Genomic DNA, 24,358 nt, shown 5'->3' with positions numbered 1-24,358 from the left:
CCAAGACCTCACAAAACAACGAACTGCATCCAGACAAAGACCACATTTCATTCTGGGAAATACACCACCAGCAGCTGCGTGCTTACAAGCTAATTCAGCAATCAAGATCCCAGGCCATCGATTGCTGTCGCAAACGGACAGCTTGAAACACAATGACCTGACTGTTTTTCCAGTGGTTCTGTAAGTTTGCTGCTGTACGAGCCTCGGCACAGAGTGACTTTTTACATGATCATTAATAAACAAAACCAGACTATTAGGGCAAAAAAAACAAACAACAAACAAAACAAAGCTGCGAATGAATCGGCAACTTTGGCTTCATACAGGAAATGATGTGACAGGTGCACTTACCTGCAGAGTGAGATGGCGGACGGTGTAGTGCTCGCTTTCCCTCACGCCGTCGACGAGCACCTCCACCTTCCCGTAGATGCCTCGCTTCTCCGGCCAGTAGAGGACGCATTTCTGCAGAGGGCGAGGGACCCAGTATCACATCCAGCATCTCGTTTCCGTGACGACGCCACTTCCCGCTCCCGGCCACTCCGGGTGCATAAAACCGCAGCAGAAAGTGGTGGATGAAGAGATGAAACCTGATCTACAAAATACCGTTTCGCTAATTCACAGTGCTTCACAGAAGGCGGTAGCTACCTACAGACTCTCAGTCCACCATGACTATTGATACGCTCCAGAAGACAGCTTCTCTTGTAGGTTCTCCCTCGTAACGCCTCCTCAAACCTCAAGAAGCCTCATCCTTCTCCGCCGACATGCATAAATGCCGGAGAGTAACTTATGCAAGGGCAGCCTCTCCCAGTGTTTAACAGACAGGCCTGTCCGAGGCCCCTCCCTGGCGGCCCGTGGGGGCCCGTCCTACCCAAGGGTGAGGGTGTTGGTCTTTTTCGGCCGTAGCCCGACTCCCCCACGCCGCTCTATTGTGGCTATTTTTAGCGGCAGCGTTTGTGATAAACGTTCCTATGAGGACTGGAGTCTTACCCTCCTGTGCTGGTTTTCCAATTGAAGAAAAAGTAAAAATTGCCAGAGAAAATAAAAAAAAGGACGACATCAATGCAAAGGCACTTGAAAGCCCAATCAGCTGAGCAATAAAAGGCAAACGTGAAGCAGAGCCTGTGGTTTTCTGCCAGCAGGTGTCCTCGTGCAGGTGTGTGTGTGTGTGTGTGTGTGGGCTGGTAAGGGCCAGACACTGTCGCCCTCACACACCTCGTTCTTCTCCTTCAGCTTGGTGATCATGACGATGACGGGACAGCTCTCCTGCCACGCCATCTGCCAGAAGTCGTTGACTGTGTTGATCATGGGCCCTTGGGTGGCGATGTAGGCCCTCTCGAATCCCAGGAAGCCCTGCCATGGGTCAGACGTGAGCGGTGAGCTAACAGGCTCTGGGGGGGACACCCTCCGAACATAACGGCTCTGAACGCGCCCCCCCAGACACTGAAATCGTACAGCTCCTTTTAATCAACACAACCTGCAGTACCAAGAATTAATACTCAGTAAAGCTCCGTGACTTGTCCTTAAAATACAAGTAAATAATTACAATGTTACATTAGGGCCCTAACTGGAGAGACAACTGGTCTCCCAACCCAGTTCTTGGAGATCTTCATGCTCCACATTTTTGCTCCCTCAAGCAGAGATGGCCAGTATTTCAATTAAATTACTTTTGAGTATTTTGTAATCTGTATTTTGCTGGATGGAAAAAAAAATCAGATACAATTTGCAACAAACTATTTTGTCATTTTATTAATTTATTTCCTGTCATTTTAAGAACCATCACCGCCAGACTTACAGACTTTAATACAGCATACCACCTTGGACCAGTAATCCAAGGAAAGAAGCTACTTTGGTGCAAATTGCGTTAAGGTAAAGTAGGCAGTAAAGTACAGTATCAGACATTACTCACTGAGTGTCATTATAGGACAGAGATATAGAGTGATTAGCAAACAGCAGTGCTGTGCTCTACAACTTGTGAATTAAATGCTAGTGACATTCTAGTTCATTTGAACAGGCATGTTCAGGCAGTGGCATCTTGTGGTTTGTCATATATGGAGGCCTTCATTGGCGATAAATCAGGCCAGCTACTTCTGTTCCTAAGGACAGAATTAATGTCTATCAGCTAACGGTGTTTTTATAGCCACTGAGCCTGTGTAAAAGCCAGAACCGACTGGTGGACTTGACTTTGGTGACTTTATGCATGGTTCCGTTTATAATTTTTTTTGAGCATTTATGTGAAAAACAGTTTCTTCGAGTTTGCTCATGTTTGGCACCCTATGGTAAGAAGGCAGGAAATTCCAGCATTATGATAATTCATTTGAAGTGGGGTTAGGTTTAGGGTTTAAGAAAGTGCTGGTGAGCCTCCTTGCCCGTACACAAGTACACACAAGTGCCCCTGTCAGTCACCACTACTATTTCAATTAAGGGAGTAATGGTTATGAAACCGAGACCGAAACCGCCATCCAAACGTTCACGATCTTGTATTGTGGTTTCTGAAGACGGAACCACAATATCTCCCCAATCCCAACCTGCTGTTGCAGGTGCAGTCTGTTGAGCTCTCATTACATTACTAATATTACAAACGTGGGCAGTGGTGGCTTAATGGTTAGGGAAGCGCACTTGTAATTGAAAGATTGCTGGTTCTAACCCCCGACCAGCAAGGCACCCTGAGGTACCCTGAGCAAGGTACCACCCCCAAGCACTGGATTAGCTGCCCCCTGCTATGTCACAACATCACATATGGGTTAAATGCAGAGGACACACTGCACTGTGTGCTGTGGTGTGATAACACTGATCACCTCAATTCAAAAGTCATTTTTCACAATTAACACTATAACACATGTAGATCATCCATCCATCACTGTAACTGCTTAATCTCGACTGGGGTCGCGGGGGTGACCGGAGCCTATCCCAGGAACAAGGGGTGCAGGTGGGAACCAACCCTGGACAGTCGGCAAATCACCACAGGGTGCATACACAGCCACAGCCACGCTCACACAATTACGGGGCCAATTAGACTCGCCAATCAGCCTATCCTGCACGCTGTGGGAGGAAACCGGAGCCCCCAGCGGAAACCCGGGGAGAACACAGGGAGAACGTGCCCCGAGGAGAACACAGGGAGAACGTGCCCCGAGGAGAACACAGGGAGAACGTGCCCCGAGGAGAACACAGGGAGAGCGTGCGAACTCCACAAAGAATTAAGGACCCGGAACCAAAGCCAGGACCTTCTTACTGTGAGGCAACATGTAGATCACAAAATTATTATTCTATTTAAAGTTAGGACAAGCTGTATATTTTATATTACACATGACTAAGGCTGTAACCGCACATGTTACTATTTTACATTTTTATTTTTGTATTTTCAAATTACAAATTACTTGTATTTTAATTAAACACATTTTGACACCAGTATTTAGTATTAAATTTTTTACATTTGATGAGCAAGTATTTGCAACCTGTTACAAGATACTTTTTGATGTACAGTATTTACGCCCGTATCTACCTCCCAGCCCCCAGCCAATCAAGAATACCGAATTCCGAATGTGTGTTGGAAGCTGGGAAAGGGCAAAAACGTGGACTGTTTGGGGGGGTCCCTGTGGAGAGGGCGTGGAAACAATGGACTGGATTAACGGTATCATTATGCTACTTATCTATGAGAGGGACTGAAATAGAGAGGATGTATGGCCCAATGTGACCCATCTCAGGGTATGTTAAACATCCAGGATCAACAGAAAAATAAATCCTGGCCACTTTGGAGATGGAGGCAAATATGTGGCTTTACTGAAATAAGGAATTAACACATTACATGGCTTGCAACCAGCAGTGTGTGGTAAAACAGCGGTTTTAAATGCAGAACATATTCAAAAGAAATATGAATTCAGGAGAAATCATATAAACTTTAATTATTTGTCACTACGTACAAATCAAACAAAAGTTGCTGGCATATACTTTAAATCAGCTGTGTATCACATGTATGGGTCTGTAATCTGTCTGCAGTCACCAGTGTAGCAGAATACTATACAAACAACTGATCAAGTGGATATCCGGTGGTTGTGTATTTTGTATTTAAATACAACTTTTGCTATGCTTAGGCCATTAAAGAAAGACAAACAGCCAGTCCTCAGATCCTTAATGATGTATAAACAATGTCTCGGGCCTGAGGAAATGGGAAGAGAATGTTCTTGGCCAAGGAGCAAGTAACAGTGAGAAAACACCCACAGCCCTGAATGTGAGACGCTGTGCTCTCAGGTCAGTCATGTTCGGAGCGTGACAGCCAATGAGAGCCCAGCTCCTTATCTTCAAACGGCCTTCTTCTTGACATGACATGACATCTTTTAGCACATAAGGAGGAACCGGATGTTGGATCATGTCAAGCTAAGACAACCTTTCAATTTTAAAATTACACGAATAATTTACAAAAAATTAAACTTCAAACTTCATCTGCAATTAAATTACGTTTCAGGATTTATAAAGTCAATAATAATAACAACAGCTACAAGAACAACAAAACTGTTAAAGTCACATAGCTGATTTCAGGTATGTGGATTAGTAATGTATGAGCTTATTTTTGATGTATGTTGAAATGGCTTGGATTTGTATGCAAGAAATCCAATAAGGTCAGATAATGAGAAACAAGTCGAATAGAAAATTATAACAGAGATCCATGCAAAATTATTAGCACGAGCCTCAAAACTGACATATTACTATGGATAATAATAAATACATTAAATATATAAAGCATTTTTCAGTAAACCAAAGATACTGTATATGAGCGAGCTGAAATTGACAATTAAAGGCTATTTGATTTGATTTAAGCAATATTGGAAATGTGAAATATCAAAACAGATTGCTGTTATAAAAGTAATTATGGAAGTACGGAATTAGTAAGTATGGAACATTATGACACAGAACGGGCGTGTCACTTGTTAAAATGTGTCACGAAGGATGCAGACATCCCTGTTATTTCCCTTATAAGGGAAAGACTGCAACTTTGACTTTGATCATTTATAACTGGGCCCCACCTCGTCTGTGATGGTGGCAGAGTTAGCATCCTATGCTGCACTTGGAGCATCATCACTGATCTGGAGGAAGGTGTTTTTGGCGTTATACAGGGTGTGAATGAAAAGAAAAATTCCTCAGGACTTCCTGAATCAGGAAACAGGCTGCCAGAAGTATACATGTCCCCATAACTCTTACACGCTCCTACAACAATCATGTTACTCTGAGAAAAGCCTGAAATGTGCCTTTGGGTTCAATTTGACCACAGGGTAGGTGTGAGTGTTAATTAGCCCAGTTACATATCAATGAAGTTCTCCGTTAAGTACAGTATTTGTAAGCGATGGACAGATGTAGGCTGCAAGACTGGGCGATATGGCAAAATATTTTATTATGATAATATTTTTTCCTATCAGCCGATATTGATAATTATTGTTTCTTCATTTCAAAGCTCCGTTCAATTCACTGCGTCAATACTTACTTAAACTTCTATTAGGATTCCTCTTAAACAGATTCAGAACATGAGAAAAGATGATTGGACAGAACAATTCAGAATGTGTTCACTGCTGAGACTTCTAAGCACTTATGCAAGTCGCTCTGGCTAAAGGCGTCTGCCAAATACCGTAAATGGAAATGGAAATGAAGATCTAATTTTGATAAATATATAATACAAAAAATATTTTTTGTCCTAGTGTGTAACACCAGAAGCAGCCGATTGTGCGGTTTGTCTCTGGGCCTTTTCTCTGTCTTGCTCTTCCAGGAGATGGGTTTGACATTGCAGGTACAGCTGCTTCCCATCCTATACTATTAGGGATCATCCATATTGTGAAATGGAAACGCTGTCTTCTGTTTGAACCAATACAGGACGCAATTTGTCCCATATTTTGGAATCCACCCCCACACCCCAGCAAATTTTATTGTCTGGGTCCTGGGGAGACGGCACTCTGTTCTCCATGACACTGAAAGCAGAAGCCCTAACTGCTGTGTCTGTAAACACTTGCATTCTGTATGTTCTGCTGGATGCCAGTGCTTCAGGTGGTGAAAAAATGTTTGCAGTATTTCCAGTTCCAGTTGGCACGAGTTTTCTGTTGTGCATCAGACATTAAATAGCCAAAGTATCAGCACACCGTTAATGTCTTTTTACCTTGTTTACCCTCAGTATCTCCTTTTATAAATGACGTGGTGGCTGCTGAGCTGCCCCTTTCTTCACCAACACTTGAAGTTTCCTCTGAGGAAGCTCTCATCTCTTACATGACTCATCTATATCACCCAAACGGCAGCGTGTGGTGAGATCCGCTGACTCTGCAGTGTACTCTCTAGATTTAAGCTGTCCGTTTTTAAAAGAGTATCCACATCCACTGTCACACTATCAAACAACGTTCCAATGTGACAGATTATTGAAGTTTCTTGTTTCTCTATCGTTTAAATGTTATATGATGATGAACTGATATATTGGTTATACTGGCAAGCCCTCACCGGCTGCATCTCTGTGTGATACAGTATGGAGGCTGCACTGCCTCCTGTAGAAGGTCCCTGCAATGCATAGTGGATGCAGCCAGCAAGATCATCGGTGCCCCACTGCCCTCCCCTCAAGGACATTGTCTACACCCGCCTCAACCGCAGAGCCATCAGCATTGCTGATGATTCCTCTCATCCTTTACACTCCCTCTTCAGCCTCCTCCCCTCAGGGAGAAGGTACTGGACCCTCCAGGCTCCACAAGACTGTCCAACAGCTTCATCCACCAGGCTGTCAGGATGCTGAACTCTGTCCACTACCAGCCCCCCCTTGCCCCCTGCCCCTGGACCGTAACAAGAGAGTCACTACCTACCAAATACCCCACTGTACCCGCTACCGTATAAAGACTCAATATTACATCTCCTGCTAACTGTCTTTTTGCATCTCATAAGCTGCTCTAAAATGCACCTCCTCACTTTACTTCAGTCTTACTGCTCTTTTGCTGTTTTTGCTCTACTAACTATTGCACATTGTACAGAGGTTTAATATTGACTGTTTTTAGTACTATTGATATTTCTCATATTTATCTTATATCTTATATGTTTATACTTTTTTATTTTATATTTGTACTATGAATATGAGAGAGAAACAGCATTCCGATTCCCTTGTATATTATGGACATATAGTGAATTGACAATAAAAGGCTATTTGATTTGATAAGTTCATAAGTAATTATGGAAGTACAGAATAAGTAAGTATGGAACATACAGGGGAAAAAAACCCAAAACAAAAAAAATAAACCACTTACTCGGATATAGTTGGCATTGATGTAACTGCTGAGTGGGTCGTTAGCATTCTTGGTCTTTAAGATCACTCTGGAGTGGGGGTCTAGAGAACAGAGATGTTTGTTAATCAACCTGGAGGGGTGATACATTTCGGTTTCAATCGAAAAGTGATAAAAACATTTATTCATCTTAAAAAGCAAAGTTTTGGTGGGCAAAGGCTCTCATTGTTTAACTGAGAATTTCGGGATGGTTGGCCCATTCCACCGAAACAAACTCCTCCAGTTCGTTTGGCCCTGATCCCATTTGTATTTTTAACCCCACTTTCAACTGCTTAACTGTTCTTCAGCAGATTGGCCAGCAGGAAGCTACACCCACTACAGGAAAACCTGGCATGTGACCCCCATCAATGGGGCCACAGACACCTCCCACCCACTGGACAGGAAAAAAGAGAGCAAGAGGCTGAAAGAGGTAGTCAAAGTCCTCTAGCTTAGAAAGTGTCCCTGCAGAGCCAGGGGAACAGAGGGGATTAGCACAGCGCTAAGCTTTCTGTGATTAGACTGACACACACTGACAGACACAGACTGACAGACACAGACTGACAGACACAGACTGACAGACAGGTAGGCAGGCAGGCAGACAAACAGACAGATAGACAATGTCCTCTAACTTAGAATGTGTTCCTGCAGAGCCAGGGGAACAGAGGGGATTAGCACAGCGCTAAGCTTTCTGTGATTAGACAGACAGACAGACAGACAGACAGACAGACAAACACAGACTGACAGACACAGACTGACAGACAGGTAGGCAGGCAGGCAGGCAGACAAACAGATAGATAAAGTCCTTTAACTTGGAATGTGTTCCTGCAGAGCCAGGGGAACAGAGGGGATTAGCACAGTGCTAAGCTTTTTTTGCGATTAGACAGACACAGACAGACAGGCAGACACATACAGACAGACAGGCAGACACATACAGACAGACAGGCAGACACATACAGACAGACAGGCAGACACATACAGACAGACAGACAAGCTTTACTGATCCCAAAAAGGACATTAAAAAAGTGATAATGAGTGAACAAGAGCATTTTCCCTTCATTTTTAAGCTTTAAATGTTGGGGTTTTAAATGTTTTCATTTTCAACAAGATGTGATATAGAGGAAAAAATTCTAGCCTCAGTTCTTCATGCCTTAGATGCAAAGCTATCCTCTGAAATGCTCCACAAAGCTTCTGGTTGGCCTTGTTGGTGATGATGGCTTTTCCCGCCTGAAAAAAGTTCCCAGCACCCGAGAAACACCGATAACCGCAGTGAAGGAAACGCGGTCGAAAGGGAAGGTGAATGAGGGCAAACCGCTGCGGCCCGAGACGTGGCCAGACTGGGCCCAAGGCGGGAACAGGGTGTCCCCAGTGCATTGTTCTTGGAAGCCCTGCTGAACCTGCAGAAAGTGTGCTTCACGTCTGAACGTTAACTCTGCTGCTCTGACCCTGGAGGGAAGGGGGAGGGGACAATCAGACCCTTCCTCTGTGGCTAAGCAGGGGGGCGGGATGGACACTAGTACTGCAGAACGGAAGAGTCTTGATTTTTGGCAATTACTGACTTCCCTCACCAATCAGGCCTAGGTGACCCTGGAGAGGAAGGAAGGGTCTGATCCTCTGACCCATAAGGTACAAAATGTCCTTTGGACCAATGCTAGAGGAGGGCTACTGCGTGTCAGGTGATCACTCAGAGACAGCAACAGACGGGCCGGGCAATGAGAAACAACACTGCTGGGTGTGACCCGACATACCATGACATCAATCTCCTGATTGACAACAAAGTATTTCGAGATCTTCCGTCATTTGTGTGGCTTCTACCATCACCAAACACATGGCCCAAACACATGCATAAAGGTTTTACAAATACAGACCCAAAGTGGGCAAGCAATCAAAACAAATAGCAAGCATAATCGAGAATCAGCGAAATACACTGCATGTGTCACTCTTACATTATAACATTATAAAAATCCAAAACGAGCTACTGTCAACAAGTTAGTTGTAAATTGCACATAAATAAATAAATAAATAAAAATCCTACTTGGCAAAATGGTTCGGTATCGGTTCTTCGTGCCATGCGTGGGAATGTCCACTTCTTTGGGATCCACGAAATTCATCGGGATTTCCTGCAAAATACAGATGTGACTCAAGCCAAGATGACGCTACATGCTGAGTAACAGATGCAGGAAGAGAAACAAAATCATTCACAATCTCACTAGTGGAAAAACGAGAGAATAAACACATTGTGAATCAATTCTGGGGAAAAAGTACTGATTTATGAAGCATCTCGAACATTAACATACAGTAAGACAGCAAAGCGGCTCAATTTGGTAAACAAAGACGGCCACCCGGCCGTGGGCTGGGTCTGAATACAAGGCTTCGCACAACGGGGACGCCGTGCTTCCTCACCACGAACTCGGCGTGCAGGTTCTGCGTGTTGAGCACGGCACCGCGGAGCTGCTGCCGGGAGAGGGTGCGGCTGGCCGCCTGCAGGTACTCCTGGGCCACGCGCTCACGGGGCGTCGCCCCCGTGCTGCTCAGCGGCTCCACGGACCCCAGGACGCTCATGTCCAGCACCAGGGACACATTGGACCCTCGTCTGCAGGACAGCGGTATGACTGAGAACCCAACCCTCCATCACAAAACTGAGCTTCCCTTTGTGGGGATCAAAACAGCAGCCATGAAATAACACAAGTTAAAAAGTTACAGGCTTTATCACATTGTGGGGACATCTGATCCCCACAATGTAATAATTACAAAAATGTGGACATGCATGCAGGCAGGCATGCACACGCACATGCACACTCACACGCACACGCACACACACACGCACACACACACGCACGCACACAAGTTGGTCTTTCTATCTAAATGGGGACCGTCCATTCATTTTTGGGAAAAACTATAATCCCAATCACGACACCCTTAACCTCTACCCATCTCTAACCTTAACCATAAGTAACCAACCCAAATACAAGACTTTTGGCATTTTTACTTTTTTGATTGCATTCACAGATTTTAATAAAACTGAGGTTATCGAAATGGGGACCTCAAAAGTAGGGAAATTTCAGGTTTTACTACACTTTGGGGACAATTTGGTCCTCAAATGTGATCTATGCAAACCCACATACACACAGATTAGGTATCTACTGTACTGTGCAAGAGTCTCAGGCAGGGAAGGAAAATGTTTAAGGCTATTCAACTTGATAGCATTTGTATATTTGCTCAGAAAGAAAACACAATTTAACATTATAACCTATGCAACGCAATTAAAAATGTACCGTATTTTCCGCACTATAAGGCGCACTAAAAAGCCTTTGATTTTCTTAAAAAATAACAGTGCGCCTTATAATCCAGTGCGCTTTAAACGTGGATTAATTTCTGTTGTGCATACTGAACTCGAAGCGATTTGAATGTTTTAGTATTGAAAAGTGAGTGTATTGTGTAGTGCTTCACGTGTTATAAATTAACAATTTCAAGAGTTATTATGAATACGCTGACTTTTGATTTAGCGGTATAGGACCGTATTATAAGTGTTCAATTTTGAGTTATTGTTAATAGGCTGACTTTTGAGTTAGCGGTATAAGACACTTGTTTTTTTACGTGTTAAAAAGTAATGAAGACGCTCATAAACGTTTGAACAATGTTGACAGTCATTGTGAACACGTGATGTAAAATAAATTTTCGTTGACTGGCTTATCTGATTGCTTAAAGCGCCAGTCCGGTGCGCCTTGTATGTGGAAAAAGTTTGAAAATAGACCACTGATTGACGGTGCGCCTTATAATGCAGTGCGCGTTATAGTGCGGAAAATACGGTACAAGAATTTTATCTGTTCACCAAAAAGTTAATGACTATAAACTCCGCTTTGGTTCCCAAACCTCTCCTTAGGGGCACCTCAGCCAGTCTATACGTTTGTTAAATTTTTCCACCAGCTCAATTAATTTATTAATTAAATTAATAATAATAAATTATTAGTTAAATAGCCCAATGAGATATTGATTAGCCAAACAAGGTGGGATAGTGGTCAAGTTAAAAAAAACATGGGTGTATTGAATGGTTGTTCCAAATACTGGGGTGACTTTCAGATAGGTTTTTAAATGGCTAAGATAACACACCTTGACAGACACAATATCATAGTTTAACACCAACATTAAGTTCATTTAAATATCAGGTTCTGTCTCTGCCTAAGAGCCTTGCACAGTACTGTATAGCTTTTTACCTTTTTCTACTTTTCATTTTTTCGTCATAATATAATAATATATACATGACCATGAACCCCCCCCCCCCCCCCCCCCACACCCCACACACACACACACACACACACACACACACTCTGACACTTTGCCATCTCAGTGTACCAACCCACATGAAATCATAATTCCCCACGTATCCCTTGTGTTGCATCTTGCTTAACATCTTTACAACTGATAATTAGTGTAAAAATCACTTTTGGGTGCTGCAGAGCTGGGTGTCTTGTTTTATAGCTCTTGGTTTAATTGCTTTATGTTAATGGAACATACCTAAACTGAAATGATCACAGCAGTAAACATAATCAACACTTTTCAACAAGCTCAGATCATAATCTGTTCCTATTCTGGGCATAAAAGGGAAACGCCCTTAAACACAAATTTTAAACGGAGTCACTCATTGAGTCGACATGATGTCTCAGGCCGGCCTAAGACACGCCGGCCCATAGTCGGCCACAGATCCTGGGTGAGTCCACGCCCCTGTTTGGAGCCTGGGTTTGTCTGTCATCCCAAGCAGTCGACCTTTGACCCTGCACCTCTCCCCCACATTGCTTTCCTTGGGGCTGCTCACAAAGCTCGCTGTGCGTTTTTGGAGCGTGGCATTAGTCAGGTGAAAGAGAGCAATGGCGGCCTGGAGATGGGAGACCCCCCCCCCCCCCCCCCCCGGGAGGACCCCCCCTCCCTCTCGACTTCCATCCATCATGAAAAAAATCATGTTTTTTCATTGATCATCTTAAAAAATGAGGAAAAAAAACTGTCAGCTTTAAATTTTACCAGAAGACAGAAGAAAGTGTATTAAGAAAAATAATGAAAATATGACTTTTTAATGAAATTTCATTTTATTTCATTTAAAAAGTCATGTTTTCATTAATTATCTTAAAAGAACTTGTAAAGTCTTCAGGCAAAATGTAAAGCTCACAAAATTAGTTCATTACATTCTTTTAAAATGTAATAATTTAATTTGATTAAATCATGCATGATTAAATTAGACTTTAAAACTATGATTAATTTATATTAATTATTGATTGAATAAATGGTTTGAATCTTTAATGCTATGAGTGTGAATCCTGACTTGAAATGTATTTTATTACAAAGCCTCAAAAGAAAAAAATACAAAAAAAATTCTTGTATTAATTTCATCAAAAAGCAGGTGCTTTATGTACCTCCATTCTAGGCAGGGCGGATGGCAGGCAGAAGAGAATGATGAGGAGGATGAAGAGGATGTGTCCCTGTCAGCCACCCCTGAGCTAGACCCCTTCAGCAATCAGTGCTCTTGGCCTGACAGGAAGTGCCCGGCATCCTGAACAGGAAGGAACCCGGTCTCGTCCCGCCCTCCCCTCCTAATCAGGCCGGGCTGGCTTAGCACGAGCTGCGATAAAGCGACAAGCCATCAATGTGGGGACCCACCGGGGTGTGGGGGCGGGTCTCATGTCCCAGTCGGAGGCCTGAGGGGATGGTGTTAGAACAGGGGCTGGCAAGCAGGTTACACTCCTATGTTAGGAGCAGGAGCGAGAACCTCAGCTCCGCCTTGGTTGAAAGTGATACGATGCTAGAACAGGAACTGAGACTCATGTAACTGAGCTGTGGTCATTAAACGCTTCACAGAATGTAGTCATACTGATAGCCACTCAAGGAAACTGAGAGCTGAACCCCCCGTACCAACACCTGAGTGAAGCAGTACAGGTATCAACGCTGTCCGGTATCAGCCTCTGAACACGCACACCGGGGCCTACAGTCTGCTGAGCTCGGGCTCTACCGCCGTACGTGACAAGCCGTTATGCTCTGGGGACTAGCGAGAAGCAGAGTGGATGGGAAGGTGAATCGAGGTTTCGTCTCGGAGTCCGGGAGAGGAAACGGCACAGATGGGAACATGAGCGCTGCATTACGGACAGATTTACAGACTAGCGTTCACAAAACAGCCGACAGATTTACCGCCTGGTCAGAACTGTAAACAGTGAGAGCAGACAATTCATTCTTTTTTTGAGTCAATAAATGGTGATACAGGATATTTACAGGGTTGTGTATTTAGGATGAGGTTAGGAAGCTGCAAACACAACAAGTTAAGGACAACGGTATGATGGGTAAAACTACAGTGTGACAGGGTGACAGGGTGACAGTGTGACAGGGTGACAGGGTGACAGGGTGACAGGGCCCTACCCAGCAAAGGCAGATCCGTCAGTCAATGCTAAAATTAACGCAACAACTAATGTCCTTTAAAGTCCCTCTTTCTGGAATCGCTTATGGGAGATTACAGTGCAGATTGGTGTCTGCACATAAGCTAGTATTCATAATACACCACAATATATAAATGTACAATACACAAGCTTTACTGTAACTGCACTTCATAGTCTTCAAGCTTGCAATAATTGTTAAAACACAGTGGTACCTCAGTTCTCAAACTCATTAGAACTCGAATTTCTTAAAAGTTGAACCAACCAGTTCGAAAAAAATTACCTAGAGCTCAATCTGAATCTCAGAAGTCAAACCGTGAACGCCGACCTAAGATAACTTGTACACGCGAGGAAATGAGTCACGCGGCACGTCTCTCAGCGGAAACAAAGGGTAAAGCTTCAGTCTCAGCCTCGCATTCGCTGTGTTAGCATCGTGCATGTTTACACTAACTGAATACATATATTTAGACAGTAAAAATACATTTAGACAATGATAGACAGTAACAGTAATTATTATTATATAATAAAATACATTTAAAAATAAAGATTTCTTATTCATTATTTTAATATTAATGATAAACCATTAATAGGTTTAATTATAATAATATTGTTGTGCCGAGCGGGGACGGAACGGAGACAAAGGCGCAGACGTCAGGGTATCGGGGAATACGGGGTTTAATTACAGGTAAGGCAGGCAAAACGCAGACGGGCAATACAATGATCGGACTGGGGAAATGAACTGAAACGCGGACGAAATACAGAGGACTAATGACAACAACCAGAAAGAGCTGATCACACAGGGATTCCACATGGGGTTAACGAGGGGGCGTGGCACACGGAAGGAGCGGACGATCAAGGCAGGACACATTGTTTTTTTTAACTTTACACATTGTTTGGATACATTTATTTTCTTATTTTACAAATTACTATTTTGATAAATGTGCTCAGATGTGTTTAGTACAGTTTAGTACAGTATATGCTCTTCTTGTTTTATCCGGTTCATTTTGTGTTTGAATGCTAAAAAAAACATATTTAGGTGTAATTTTTTGGAGCCGGGAACCAATTAATTGGTTTTCCATTATTTCTTATGAGGAAAATTCGGTCACAACTCGAACTTTTTAAGATTCGATCTGGAGTTCTGAACGGATTAAATTCGAGTTCTGAGGTATCACTGTATTAGTTGAAAAATAAAGAACACTGAACATGTGAGCCCAGCTAGCTCAAAATCTTTGCTGAGACGCTCTCAATTCCTGTGATCCTATTTCTGTTTAGCCACTGTGAGACTAAACATTTTAATGTCTTTCAGTGTTCTTTAAACACTATAGAAGTGTTCCTTGGTGGAGACCCAAGTATATCAAATAAAAAAGATAAACATGTTGCACTGCGTCCACAGTCTGTTCTTCATCTTCTAAAATCGTGCACAGCAAAGGCCACTTACGCAAATGTTCTCAACTGTATTTATGTAAGTTCAACCTGCTCTCATTACCTTATCATTAGCCTTGGCTTCCTGGGCCAGAAACAACTGTGAATTACAGTTTCCTCCACCTCCATTCCCTTATTATATTTTTTATATGTAATCACATCCATGATAGGCCTCTTCCTTCCACCCACCCCCCCGCTTATAAACAACAGATCATTGTTAGATTTATGCTGCAATTTTACAGTAGCAGACACTCGAAGTGAACCACATGTTCTTACACCTAGTGGGGGTCATGGGTGGGTTGAGGGGGAGGAGTTTGAGAGCGTACTCCTCAATCCTCACGTACACCATTGCACACCTGCTCCGATTACCCAACCGGGGTCATTCTGGCAAAACAAACAGTCCAAGGTGTTGGGTGAAAGTGAATCTGAGTAAAAACCCAGATGTCTTCTGTGTCGTCTTTTGACCCGTACTGCATGGTCTGTCATTTAAACTCATTCACTGATCCCTGCCAAGTGCTACTAACCTTGTTAAACTACAACTTAACCACTCTACACTGGTTCACTTCATGGGATTGTACCCTAACCACAGAAACTAACTACAGAACAAATTGGGTGCTTCAATCCATCCATAAACACTTATCCAGCATTGAACCACAAACTGCCTGAAGCCTATATCAGAAACCTGGGTCTGGAGACAGTGGGATACCCTGGGTGGGATGTAGTGTTGAATAAGAAATTTAAAAGACCATTATTATACCTTTCTCAGGTTTTGGTAATTATGACTATACTGTGTTGCTGTTTGGAAAGCTAGACGCACCAGGCCTTCAGAATTGAGTCATGAGATTCAGACCAAAATAGTGTTCATGATTTGATGGTTTTGTCAAAACTGGTCACTCAATAATTGAAACATTTTAGAAATGGATCATTAAGTGAGCTTGCATAGAGCTGCATTGTGATAATGGCTTTTGCCCCCTAAAATGTTACCATAACATTTTGGACAGGAAGTAACAGGTCTTGACTTGTCCTGAGCTTCAAACTCACTTTCCTCTAAGAATAATGGCTTCAAAGGACAACAGGGCTACAGAGCAGCTGTAGGGCAGCAGAGACACCATCATTGTATTGTCTGACCTCTTTTTCATGCAGGGCCAGAGAGGAAGAGCCTGAGAAGGGAGGAGCACAATCAACATCCCATCCTCTTGGGCTTTCTATCACCGTGGAAACCGTACGTTGCTGACCACTGCTGCTTCCTCTGGACCCCAGGACAGCACCGACTCTGGTGAGACTACATCAAATCATCAAGCAGAGCTGCACACAGTAGCCATAGTAATAGTGTCTTTTAAGCACAAGCTATGATACATTAACACTAATATGTATGTCTTTTGTGATGTCATACGAGACAGAGGTCAGAGGTGATGTTTTCCCAGTAACCAAAGCCTGTTGCTGACCAATTTGCTTCAATGACAGGAGTGATAAACAACCATTGCATGCAATCCAAAATAAATACTGAAGAATCTATTCTTACCCCTCAGAATCATATTTACTGAAATTTCAATGCCCCATTCGTCACTTTGATTTTATTAAACTGATTTATTAATTTATAAATTAATTTACTAATGAATCAGTGCAAAGGTGGGTATCTCCCTATCCATTTTTAAGGTTTTACTTTTCAACTGGTTTGTAACATTTAACAAACATGCCACATAAAGGCCTGGATTTGTATTGGTTCTATTGCTGTCCCCTTGGGTAAGATATTTAACTCTAACTTTTTTGAAAAATACTTATTAAATACTTATTTATAATTTATGGAAAAATATTCACTGAGCTAAAATAACTAGCTTGCTTAAACAAGAAGTTTTTTTGCAGATCAAGGAGGTGCGTCAAAGACTGATTGATAACAGTACCACCAGATGGCGGTCTCGTACCTTAGCAGACGGCCTGAAACACAGCGATGGTGTAATTTAACGTACGGCTTTTATTTCTGTAGTAACCAGATAGTTACGCTTGTCACTTTGCTATACATGATAGTCACTAGTAGTCACCAAGCTAGCAGTATAGATTTAAAGGAGCAAGCAACAGGAAGCAGGATTCTCTTGAATGCCACGTCTGTCAGTCTTTGTGTTAGTAGAGGACAGAGGTGAAACCTAGCAATATGAACAGATTTCTGGTGAATCCAGTGACTGTGATCTAACCAATCAGATTTTGGCTCCTCAGCTGTTCCCTAAAACGTTAATGGAGTCGCCTGGTCACAGTCATTCTGCTAGATTAGCTCCTGTAATTCTTACCTCATCACTGAACCTGAATTTTGCTCCATGCTATATGGAGAGCAGCAAACATGCTTGAATAGAACATCCTGGGCTCAGCTGCTGCCGGTTGAGCCGGGCCACAGGTACTAATGGGCCATCACCTTGGAGCGTTGGAGGAAGTGGCGACGCTAGGAATGAATCATCAGCCAGGTGTGACAGCTCTCACACTGCATACTCACAGAGGAAGAGAGACCTCTCTCCGAAGCGTTCCGGAATTTCACGGTTTATTTTTACAGCCAGGGACACAACAGTTAGACAATAATCAATGAGCGACTCCTTTGTTTCACAACAGCTGACGGCCTTTTTCCAAGTTTAATCATGACTTGGCGTTCAGTCAAAGGATTTAGATGATTATTTAAATGTGCTTGTTAGAAACACTGTGTAAATATAGCGATCAGGTGTAATTCCAAAAGTCTCACCATGGACTAACTTCTGTTCCCCTGGGACGTCACATGAGACCAAGCCAACATGCTGGGTGAACATCTGGCCCTGTCTCTTTGGCCAAACCCCAAAATGGCTGCCATTGTTGTCTAAGCATGGCTGAATACTTTGGACTAGACATTCTGCTCAAATTGCACTTTTTTCCTTTATTTGGGGCCAAGGGGCCCCTGAGAGAACAAGGGCCGATCCAAGACCCTTACCGCTCTTGAAGGCCTGCGCTGGGCTTCATCCTGAAGGGGGAGGGGCTGGGGGATGGTATGGGTCTGGGCTCGGAGGTGGCCGGGCAGGGGGTTCGCGGGAGCTCAGGGGGGGCGGCGCTGGCAGGCTTCGTGGCCGGTTCGGCCCGGACCATGCTGGGGGCCGGCTTGGCCTGTGGCTGCGGTGCGTGCACTTGAATTGGGGTCAGGTGCAGCTCCTGCCCAGGCGGTTCCTTGAACTGCCGGTCTGAGAGCTCAACCTTCTCCTTGAGCCGGTACAAGACCTGCAGGGACACAAGCACCACAGGAGCAGCACATGATGAGGTCTATAGAAACCCAACCACGCATCTTCTCACTGCTCATCCTGGTCAGGGTTGTGGGTGAGTCTGAAGCCTATCCTAAACAGCATAAGGCTGGGGTTCACCCTGAGCAGAAGGTCAGTCCATTGCAGGGCACATAAGAAATCATATTCCATGGACAGATGCCAATTAGCCTGAACGCATGTCTTCAAACTATAGGAGGAAAGAGGAGTACCCAGAAAACCCAGGAGGGAGAATATGCAAACTGCACACACACACAGAGCAAAGGACCACCCTTGCTCCATGGAAACCCAAAACGTTTGGATATGACTTAACTCAGGGGTCTCCAACTCCGGTCCTGGAGAGCTACAGGAAAGAATAGATGAGCCACACCTGGCTCATTAGAAACCAGGTAGGATAGAAAACCTACTGGATAGTAGATCTCCAGGACCGGAGTTGGAGACCCCTTACTTAACCAATAGCCAAGCTGGGTAAACAGTCAGTTTCTTCAAAGGACAGCCAATGCTGGTGTTTTTTGTTGATGATCTTCAAGCTTCTGTGTGCCAGCTTTCTATTAATCATCTCCACAAGACATTTAGACTCTTTAATTTAGAATAATACTTCATGACATAACAGCCTCTGGCGTTTTCAGTGGTTTGTTTTCGGATTAAGTTGCTGATGACGCCCTCTGCAGCCAATCGTATCACGGACCTGAAATAACATGCGCATACTATTCTTTCCTGACCAATCAGGGAGCTTGATCTCTGCTTGCAGAAACCCTTTTAAATCAGCGCACGCAGTCCATGCTAATCCTGTTACATCTCATCATAGCCATCATAACATCAGAAAATAGATTATAATTTTCATACATCATATATTTTCATATATGCTGACACATCATTATGATATATTCCATTCATTGAAAGTATGAAACAGTTTAAACAACAGATAGGATGTATATATTATGATTCCGTATAAGGAGTATGAAAATCTTTATAAAATGCTGCAGTGAAAAATAGATATATCTATATATCTATATCTATATATCTATATATGCCCACCAGCAATGTCTGCTACCCTTGAAGAGCAGTTTGACTTAAAGCGGGGATGTTTCCCAGCATTTCCTTTCCATAAGCGAGGCCGTTAGCGATTGGCCCGCAGCCAGCTCTGAGTGAAGCCATCGAGAACCGGGAGCAGCGGGTTCCCTGGCATGCGGCGGCGCGGAGCCGCCCAGCGCCGCGTTTAAACGCAGGACGCCACGCGGGTCCAGCTGGCCAAGCATACCCAAGGTGTAATTAATTTAAATCACAGGAGCAGCAGGAGTGCAAGGAGAGAGAGGGTATTTACAGCTGCTGTCTGTACGCGGGAGGAGGAGGAGGAGGAGGAGGAGGGGGAAGAAGAGGAGTCAAAGCAACACACCCCGACTCACACCCCCACTCCTGCCCCCAGTCCTCTATAAACGTATCCATCCAGCAATATAAACGCGCGGAAGAGCTCTAGTCGCCAGCAAAACAGATGCGATCTGCCTGGGAAGATCTCCACTTGACGCATGTCAATCGATCACAGATAGTAAGGGTAGGTGGGGGGTAGGGGAGGTGGACTCACCATCAAACAGGTGACGACGATGACGAAGATGGTAAGGAAGATGACCACTGCGTAGAATCCCTCCTTGGTCCACACATTGTCCCTCTCATGCTGGCCCTGCAGCACGTTCTTCTGGAAAGGGGGGTGACAGAGCAGGTGAACATGGGCTCCAGATTGATCACAATGACCTGACATCCCCCCCCCCCCCCCACTTCCTCTTTCTATTTGAAAGGTCTGATGGGGCCCTTGCTCCTCTCCCCCACCTGGAACAGCCAGTCCAGCCAAACGCTGCTCAGTGGCTCAGCCCGCATGAGCCCAGCCGGTGCGTGTGCATATCCACGCCCCCAGGGGGCGCCTGGAGGCCAGCGCTGCGCGGGAGCTTAATGCGAGGTGAAACACGCTCTGCCAGGTGAGCGCTGCGAGGAACAGTGCTGGTGTCTGGAACGGAGCCTTGTGCTGAGAGCAGCTGAGCGAGCTGGCCCCTCCCTGGCCCCACCCACAGCCCCTCGCAGGCCCTGCCCACAGAAGCTCCCTGGCCCCACCTACAACCCCCCCCCCAAGCAGTGTAATCTCTACCTGATCCCACTCAGTCACAGCTCTGGGACACTAGTGTAAAGACACAACATTCACACCTCCAAGTGTAAAACCTGGCACGGTGTGGGGGTGTGTGTGTGGTGGTGGTAGTGGGGGGGGGATTTCTTTATTTGACGTGACAGGGGAGTAAAATCAGAGACTAAAGAGGAAACAAGGCATCTCTGAGAAGACTATACTACTGTGGCAGGTCTGCAGCGCTGGAAGCAATGGGAACAGACCCGGCGCTCCAAATCAATTAATTCAGGTCCTGTGTATCCTTAACTGGATACTCAAGTCTTTTCCTATCCTGCTAATCTCCGTCGGTATTCCAAGCGGCGGGAAAGGCGATGCCACTGCAACTTTGAGTAGAATGGGGTTACGTCATCGGGGAGAAATACGAACAGCCGGCTGCAGATCTGTGATGCTGCGCGTGAGGACGACACCCCTAGGACCATGCAGGAATGCAGCCCCCGGGCCTGGGGCACAGTGTGCCCCCCAGTAAGCCTGGAGGCATTCACACTTATTTCTAGTGGGTAATTTACCTGTCACTGTGTCGGTGTGTGCATTCCCCAAGCAGCGATGTCATACACGTCTTCGCTCGTTTCAGTGTGGATGGAAATACTTTCCTAAACCTATGTGGATGGAGATTGGTTTTGTTTGAAAATGTAGTTCTCCTCTTTGTGTTATTCTACAGCAAGTGTACTGCTATAATTGGCTGCCGCTCCTACACCGTTTACGCTGTCATTGGACCCACAATCAGCCAATCATCCTGGACCCCTCCCACCATTCTTCACTTCCATCACCACCCCCTGCTCCAGAGGACACACTTAAACATCTCCTCATACTGCTTCAGATTGTCAGTAGACAGCCTAATGTAAAAAGCATGCTATACCAGGGCCCGTCCACCCATCCGTTTAATATATTTAGACAAATAAAGATCTGATACTGATTTTTGATTCTAATTCATCACAATTGACTTTACATTTGGATTACTATGCACTACTGTAGTACTATGGCTTCTCGTCTATTGAGTGTTGTACCATATGTATTTTTTTTGTATTAACATTCATATCACCTTTTCATTCTGGACGCCTGTCTACAGTATTTTTACTGTTCACCTCAAGTAGCTCACAACGGGGGTCTATGCTGGGTGACTTTGTGCCCATTCTGGGCAATAGTACACATTACATGACCATTACAATGCAAATTAAGCAAAATGTATGGAGTCACATGGTCGGGACAAGGGCTCGGTCTACAAGGGTTGTGCGATGTGAACGTCACACTGGCCCTGGAGCCCAGCTGGGCTCGTTCAGAAGTGATAACGGAGCGAGGCTGCTTACGAAGGGCAGCTTATCCGAGACGAACCTCCAGCCCACCAGGGGCTGAATATGGATGTCGGGAAAGAAGAACGAGGTCTTAATTGCGGAGGTTGAAACTGGAGTACGGTTGTTAGTGTTCCCCATCCGTCAGCGGTCGTTAGCTTGAGCCGCTCTGCTGCCGGGGAGGGCGGCCATCTTCCTTCAGCGAATGTTTCATTTACACCATAATGGAGCCCATAACTGATAAAGAGCTAAATGATAAAGCGGGTAATTCAGAGCAGAGAGCTATGAAGCAAAGACCATATCCACGTTCCCACGACTGTAATGAACTGCCATCCTATTGTCAGGGACTCAATATCATAGCCGTATGTTCCCATAATGCACATCTTCCCAGAAAGGAAGCTAAGATTTTATGAATTTTCCTTTATCATCACCATCATCAAGACAATAGTTTTGAATGGGTTTTAAATGTACCAACACTCTCTCTTTTAGTTCTCTAACAGACAAACACACAGACCTACAAAAACACACTTCCCACTGTTTAATACAATAACAACACATCCCACTGCGGATTGAATACATCAGAATGAATCATTAACATTTATGCGTAATGCTTCATACCATTCGTAAGCAGTGGGTGACTTCTTAGCTGGAGGGAAACTTATTTTGAGCACAGTGACCCGGCATGGGAGTGACAGTGTCCACGCCGTGTGCACACATTTCCAGACAAGTTCCATCGAGTGGCGCCAATTCACATACGGCAAAATCACCACGGTGCGACGAAGACGCGGGCTAGCAGATGTTTCTGCTGATTAGAACGTACAACGTCGCTGGTGGGAGCAAAAAGTCTCTGCTCTGCAGCACACTTTGTGTTTGCGGAAATAAAGGGGAACGGCATACAAACCAGTAGTAACACCGTGGTAACAGACCTGGGGGCTGCATCACGAAGCGAGATAACTTGTTGGCTTTATGAAACTCCAGTTTAAATGGAATTTATCTTCGTTCACTTGCTTTTACCCCAGACTACCTTAAATCTGACATTTTTTCTTGGCAACCCAGGCCCGTTAATTGGCATGTCGCAAGGTTCGACTGTGGAGAGTAAGGGGCCGGTTTCACAAAACACCTTAAGTTTTCCCCTTAAGTATGACACTTAATGTATGATTTCTCCTTAACCCAAGGGAAATATTTAAGGATGTTACACAGAATCCCTTAAAAGGTTTCCTTACTTAAGGAAAAACCTTAAGGGATTTACAGCATTGAAAGACATTTTACAGCAGTAAAATTGTATACAGTTTCCATGGAGACCATTTGTTTCCATGCACTCATGCCTGTTCGTGATACCCGTTATCGCCTCCAGTGTTAATTTCATTGACGAAAATATGGCCTGACGAACGGTTTTTGCGTGGCAGTAACTGAATCAAAAACGTGACCAAAACACGTGGCAATAACCATGATGAAATTAAACATATTATTCGTCTGACTAATATAAATAAAAATACAAGACGGATTTCGTCACCACTGCATTCTTATTCGATTAAAAAAATGTAGACTCTTCCTCCAGGTGTATTGTTCACTAAGAGTAGATACTTTTCACTTGAAGAACTACTACTCAGTGGGGCATATGGCGATAAACGACGAGCACCGGTGCAGACTTGGAAGATACGCGGAAATGCGGGAAGAGAGACAGAAATAGCGGAACAAACATTGAGCAGGTGGAATTATTTTTGTATATTAGTTATATTAAATGCATTTATTGAATACATTGTTTTTTGTCTTGCGTCTCCTTGTTTCTCTATCGGAAAATTAGAACGTTAACCAATATACTCTTAATTTTGTCTAATATCGCTGGCACCAGTGCGAAACTTTCCAGCGTTTATTGGCGGGATAAGGTTATATCGTTTTTAATCTGTGGGGAAAAAAAGATCGATCTGCTGGCCAGATTTAATAATGAATTATATACATGTCGCGGGCTGTATAAATAAAACCAAAATTCTACTACCGATCAAATTTATAATGCTAAGCAATTGGTCATTATTAATCATATCCACTGGGTTGTCCCAGTCAGAGAACATTTTTTCCCATTTCATTTAGCCGTACGTGTTATGGTTAAGGTACAGTCGGAGGTACCTTAAGTTTTTTTCTTTCGTTGTTAAGGTGTTAAATTTGTGCAACCGTTAAGAGAACTTTAATGGATTCCTTGAGTATAAGAGCAAGATAAGGGGGAAAACAAATACTTAAATGAATATTTTAAGGAAGCATTAAGGAGAAGATTTAAAGGTGTTTTGTGCACACGGATTTAATCAATATCTGGTTTAATGAAGGGGTAGCATATGTAAAACCCAAAGTAGTCAGCCAAGTCAGAAACAACACATCAGTACAAAAGAAGAGTGAGCGAAAGCGAGAGAGAGAGAAAGAGAGAGAGAAGGGATCACCCCCAGACACCTGGCTGCCCAGCCAGAACAGGCTTTGTGGTCTGTGAGACAGGAAGTGGAAACGGAGACTCACTTTCTCCAAGAGTGTGAAAAGTTAGGGCCAAACAGAG

The 24,358-nt window shown here is 44.1% G+C and overlaps 1 protein-coding gene across 3 annotated transcripts in view; it reads right to left on the bottom strand.

The window, feature by feature from the left end:
• ptprr (protein tyrosine phosphatase receptor type R) overlaps positions 1–24,358 on the bottom strand; it is a 55,927-nt gene that overhangs the window by 6,077 nt on the left and 25,492 nt on the right. For all 3 annotated transcript variants that reach the window (XM_023826565.2, XM_023826573.2, XM_023826555.2), the window contains 7 exons: positions 19,946–20,056; positions 18,045–18,325; positions 9,669–9,858; positions 9,301–9,385; positions 7,254–7,333; positions 1,210–1,347; positions 349–459 (listed from right to left, as the gene is read on the bottom strand). In XM_023826565.2, the coding sequence (XP_023682333.1) occupies positions 349–459; positions 1,210–1,347; positions 7,254–7,333; positions 9,301–9,385; positions 9,669–9,858; positions 18,045–18,325; positions 19,946–20,056 (996 nt within the window). The remainder of the gene's footprint in view (positions 1–348; positions 460–1,209; positions 1,348–7,253; positions 7,334–9,300; positions 9,386–9,668; positions 9,859–18,044; positions 18,326–19,945; positions 20,057–24,358) is intronic.

This window comes from Paramormyrops kingsleyae, chromosome 1 (genome assembly GCF_048594095.1).
Source record: "Paramormyrops kingsleyae isolate MSU_618 chromosome 1, PKINGS_0.4, whole genome shotgun sequence".
NCBI classification, from domain to species: domain Eukaryota; kingdom Metazoa; phylum Chordata; class Actinopteri; order Osteoglossiformes; family Mormyridae; genus Paramormyrops; species Paramormyrops kingsleyae.
Note: the sequence above shows the minus strand (reverse complement) of the source record. Positions and strands in the feature narration are given on the sequence as shown.